This window comes from Seriola dumerili, unplaced genomic scaffold (genome assembly GCF_002260705.1).
Source record: "Seriola dumerili isolate Sdu_G_001 unplaced genomic scaffold, Sdu_1.0 BDQW01001323.1, whole genome shotgun sequence".
NCBI lineage: Eukaryota > Metazoa > Chordata > Actinopteri > Carangiformes > Carangidae > Seriola > Seriola dumerili.
This window is the reverse complement of record NW_019175578.1, coordinates 276427-281880: the sequence shown is the minus strand read 5'-3', so window position 1 is coordinate 281880 and position 5454 is coordinate 276427. Positions and strand designations below refer to the sequence as shown.

General features: G+C 41.1%; 1 protein-coding gene across 1 annotated transcript; it reads left to right on the top strand.

Annotated features, from left to right (window-relative positions):
• Positions 1–369: 369 nt before the first annotated feature.
• Positions 370–4757, top strand: commd2 (COMM domain containing 2). The gene is made up of 6 exons (XM_022767957.1): positions 370–536; positions 1237–1314; positions 2212–2294; positions 2778–2852; positions 2967–3065; positions 3287–4757. The coding sequence occupies exons 1-6, from the start codon at positions 470–472 to the stop codon at positions 3494–3496; spliced, it is 612 nt and encodes a 203-aa protein (XP_022623678.1). The 5' UTR covers positions 370–469; the 3' UTR covers positions 3497–4757.
• Positions 4758–5454: the final 697 nt, after the last annotated feature.

The following is a 5454-nucleotide window of genomic DNA, read 5'->3' as shown; positions in this document are numbered from 1 at the left end:
TGATTATGTGAAATTTGTGAAATAAAGAAATGAGGAAAAAAAAAATCACAAACTGCAATCTAACTCCGACCTGAGGGGGGCAGCATCCAGTCTGCCGGAGCTAAACAAGAAGAAGAACAACGAGCTAACAGTGAAGAAGAAGGAAACGCTAAAGAATGCTAAGCTAACACTCACTGTTGGGAACCTATTCGTAGAGGCATCAAAGGGAATATTCATTCATCTAATGACGTATCTCAAAAACACAGGGTTGATAACAAATTTTGGGGGTTTATTTTCCACACTGCAGTCCGGTAGGTGGCGCTAACGCATCTGAAAGCTGGTTGCCAACCGACAATCAAATCAAAATAAGGAGAAGAAGAAGAAGAAGAAGGAAGGAAAAGCTATTGTCCAAGTCGTTTTCCGGGTGTATGCTTGTTGGTGACTGTTTTAAAGTGTTGTCGCGGTGCTGAGCGGGACGCTGAGGTTCAGGATGCTGCTGGTTTTGTCTGACGACCATAAAGAACACCTGGCTTTCCTGCCGACGGTCGACACCGCAGGTAAATCACTCCGGATCCGGATCAGATCAGATCAGATCAGATTAGATCAGATCAGCTGCTTCTCCTGTGATGAACTGCTGACCGTCAGAAACGTGACTGATGCAGAGCACGGGATCAGCTGCACTGACAACAACGACCTGCTTTTAGAAAACACCTAATATCAGCATCACACACTGTTCACCTGCACCACAATAATGTGCGTGTAATGTCCACACTGTGTCAGTTACAGTGTTATCATGTATAATACACTATAGCTGGAGAAAACTAAAAACAAACAAACCTCCATTACAAGTAAAAGTACATTAGAAAAGTCTATTAAAAAGAAATAAAAGGAAAATTACTTTTGATGTGGAGTACAACATTTATCATGTAGCTATATGTCAAGGTGACCAGATATCTGAAATAAAAACTGGAGACGTTTCCAGTTCGCGGTCAGTTTATCATTAAAGTATTCAATGTTTTTACCTGAGATAAAAAAAAGGGCGACTGTCATGTATTCTGGCCACGGTAACTGTTGTTTTGTAATAAACTTTTGTGAACGCCGAATGATAAAATGACGACTCCCTACCTTTGACGCAGCCGTGAAGCTTGTTTGAAGTATGTTTGATATTGATATATATATATGATGTTTGAAAAATAAATATGAGAATGGTTTCCTCAGAGAATGACTTAGATTTTTTGTTTGTTTGTTTGTTTTCAGTGGTTGGAGAGTTTGGTCGCATTGCACTGGAGTTTCTAAGGAGAGGAAGCAGCCCCAAGATCTATGAGGGAGCAGCCAGTAAGACCCTGCACCTGTCATCACACACTCCTCACCAAGCAGCCGACTGCTCCACTCTGCTAAAAGCTCAACGCTTTGGGCAGTAGAGACATTTCCAGCTCAGGGGCCATGTGTAGATTAATGACTAGAACTAGGTGTACGCACAAAACAGGAAATATTCATACACATTCTTTTCATCAGAGTGATAAAGCTGTGTGTTCACATGGTTCAGCTTCATAAATCTCACTCACATGTTCACGAGCCTCATTTCCACTCCCACAATTAACCTCAAATGGATGAAGACACTCCCTTAATCAATCAATTTGTATAAAGTTTGTGCCACAAGTGATCAGACACAGAGAAGCAAGATGAGGAAGAAGAACAATTTCACTGATTGTGAAACTGAGGTTAAAACATGCATCAGTTTACTTTAGTACAATCACTCTAATGTAACGTCCTGTTTTACTCTGAATGTCATTCATTGGGACTAGAGAGTCCTAATGAGGCTCCAGAGGATCTAACACTGTGACTAGTCAATATTAAAATAGTATGAAACAGTTACAGAATAACTCAGTAAATAATAAGGATATTAAACAATGCTAAATTAATATGGTAATATATATGGTAAATGGTATGGTATAATATATGGTAAATTCTATATCGTGTTGATTTTTGAAGTGAAAAGTAAAAAGTAACTCTGCACTGTTAGACCACCATCACCAGTCTGAACTGTTGGATCCATGGATTCATGTGAAGGTTAATACGGGTGGTTTGAGATCATTGTTATTAGTGCTAAACAGAACTGAAACCTTTTTGGTATTTTTCCACATCAAACAGCTTTGACACATGTGCTACTTCCTGATACTCCCCGCCTACCTGTACTACCATTATTGATCCATAATGCACCTGTGCTTACAGGGAAGCTGTCTGTTCCTGTGGATATGGTGCAGCACGGAGTGGAGGGCCTGATGTTCCTGATGACGGAGAGCTCCAAACACATGGTGACTCACGCACACGCTGACACTCTGAAGTCCAAGATCGAAGAGATCTGTTTCATTTTCCACACTGAACACTTTCTCCAGAAACATGATGTGAAACAAGTAGGAAGAAGGAGAAAGCTTTGAAGTTTGATAACCGCCACTGAGATATACTTTATACAAGGACAATGAAAAGCATCACATTCCTTTTACATCTTGTCAAAAACTCTTCTGTGAAGCTTCAGGCAGCTTTTCTTTATGTTAAAAAGAAATGTAATGTTTTTCATGTCTTTTTTCTTACTGAACCGTGAATTCAAAACTGAATGATGAGCTGCCTCAGGAGGAGCAGCACCTGTCCACTGATAAAGTCTGTCTGTAACATTTAGTGATGTGTGTCATCACAGATCACCAACACAGCAAAAACTAGTGAGCCAGATGTTTTAGCAGCTGTGGTGAACATCAGCTGTTCCCAGTGTCACTGTTCTCCCTGTGTGTGTTTGTGTGTAGATCTCAGAAGTGGACTTCCTGGACTCAGTGTTAGCTCTGGGGTTCGGTGATGAGCTTAACCAGATGCTCTTACAGGTGACTTTGGATTTGTTTTATTCGTGTGAGGAGATGGTTTTGAGCAGAGCTTGTGTGTTGGACGGTTCGCTGCACTCCAGCTTGAGCGTGTGAGTGTTTGTGTTTGTGTTGCAGCTGTACCTGCAGCACCACAGTCAGATCCGCAGCATCCTGAGTCAGCTGCCCTCCAACCTGCCTGCCTACCAGAACCTGGAGTGGAGACTGGATGTACAGGTGTGTGTGTGTTCACGTGTTCCTCTTAAATCTGCTCTTCACATAGATCATGTTGTAGATACAGTGGATACTGTATGTGCTTTTTATGTGTAATTGTGATTAATTTTGAAAAAGCAACATTTATATTTCTAACCTGTGCTCATACAGTTTGTATTTTAACAGTTCACTTTATAAATATTCTGATTTTAACTTCTTCTTTTTTTCTCGCTCCTTCATGCCAGCTGGCGAGTCGCTCGGCCCGTCAGCAGGTCATTCCCGCGCTGACGATGCGTCTGCTCCTAACGAGAGGCAGCGACAGCCGCAGTGACCACAGCATCAGGGTCCTCCAGGCAGACCCCAGCACCCTCCTGCACCTCATCTCCACACTGGAGGCCGCGCTGGCCGCCATGAAGACCAGTCACTCTCGGCGCATATTACGCAACATCAAATAATCGCCCAGGACACTCTCTGATTAATACGTGTGCCTCCTGTTAAACACCACATTCCTGCCTTTACACCTGGAAAGCATCAAGCAGTGTCTCTGTCTTCTTCAGTGCAGCGTTGACGGTTTCCTGTGATTCGGTCCTGGATGTTAAACCAGGTTTTTGCCCATCTGACTGGGAAATGGTCGTCGCTTTATGACACTGGAGTCACGATATCTGCCAAACGGTATTGACTATGTTGTATATAAGATTTCTACAGTGCTGCTGATATTGAATTAATCCTGTGTTTTCATTCTGCAACTCCACTGTCTTTGTCTCTCGGCCCAGGATTCACTGCATTCACACACTTTTAACACACATTATTCAAACTGGAGAGAGTAGTGCATTCATTGGGAACTGTTCTCAGCAGCGGATTAATCCGCATATCCGCATTTTGTGCTCCAGCGAGCTTTTCAGCAGGATGGTGTATGTGGGTTTGAGTCAAAAGAAACTAGAGCATGAGCGTGTGGATACACACATGATTATATAACTTTGGTTATGTTCAAGAAATTAAATAAAAAGGGGTAACACTACAGCAAGGTGAAAGGAACACTGAGTAGTTATCAAGGAACAAATAAGAAACAAATCAGAAATGACCTGATAATTGATATGTATTGATAAATAGTATGATACTCTTAAATAAACCTAGTGTTGGCTGTCAAGAGGAGTCTGCAGGCACCCGGCAGAGTGCACCCAGTTGGTCTGTAATGAGTTGTAACGAAAGCGTCCAGCTCTAAGAAGAGTCCTGGTTGTTCCGCACTTCTTCCATGTGAGAATGATGGAGGCCACCGTTAGAACCAGATCTGATCCTCAACATAATCCTGTCTCTGAGCTGTGCAGGCACCTTCCTCCTCATGAATTGGTTTATGCTCTGCTGTGCGTTGTCAGCATAGAGTTGACCACAGGTGGACTCCTGTCAAGGTGTAGAAACATCTCAGAGATGATGAGGAGAAATGGGAGGAACCTGAGCTTAATTCAAAGTGTCATAGCAAAGTGTCTGAATACTTCTGTCAATGTGATAGTTCAGTTTTTCCCTTTTAATAAATTTGCAAAATAAATTCTAAAATCTTAAATCCTGGTTCACTTTGTCATTATGGGATATTAAGTGCAGATTGATGATTAAGACAACTGCCAGGTGGTCACTCAAATGTTATTATTACCTTATTTACTTAAGGAATAAAAATGTAATAAATAAAGTGTATATATGTTGTAATAATAAATATCTCGTTCACTGCAATGTGTGTTTTAAAGATGAATGCGCATTAATGTCACAGTAATACTTGTAGCTCCACTGGATTAAAATGGAGGCATAGCTCTTTATTTACCCGTTGCCATGGTGAATCGTAGTATCGGCGCTCCATTGATGATGGCAGTTTGAATTAACCTGAAAGTTGAGTTTCCCATCTCAAAGCACGACCCCCCAGAGTTCAGGTTGAAGTTAAAAGTTTATTAAACCTTTTTTTTTTTTAAATGACAATGTTTATGACAGTCAAAAAGGCATAAACCACATTCAACTGAGCACTCAACAACAACTGAGCAATAAAATAAAAGGGACAAAATAAGAGATCAGTCAGGTAATAAAAGTGCACAGATAATCATACACATGTTGGGCTTTTTTAGTATTACAGCGTATCACATTATTTCATTTAAATAGGCATCAAATATAGGAGTGGTTTTTAAGAAACGGTATTTATGTATAAAATATTTTGCTAAAAGTATTACATTTTCATTCCCAAATTCAATTTTTTGGTTTTCCGTTTGAAGACCAAATTTTATATTTTTATGTAAGAAGTTTATTAAACCTGCTGCAGCCTCCAGGTGACATCGACAACATGTTTCCAAACAACCGGGACGGAAGAGGAAGTGCTCGTCCAGCCTCGAGGCGTCACCTGACCGTCTCAGCTCTACACAGGAAGTGGGTTGGCGAA

Excerpts from the sequence above, each read along its gene's own strand:
- commd2 (XM_022767957.1), top strand. The coding sequence starts at position 470 with ATGCTGCTGGTTTTGTCTGACGACCATAAAGAACACCTGGCTTTCCTG. Across the intron at positions 1,315-2,211 it reads GATCTATGAGGGAGCAGCCA|GGAAGCTGTCTGTTCCTGTG; the intron begins GTAAGACCCTGC and ends CTGTGCTTACAG. Across the intron at positions 2,853-2,966 it reads TTAACCAGATGCTCTTACAG|CTGTACCTGCAGCACCACAG; the intron begins GTGACTTTGGAT and ends TTTGTGTTGCAG.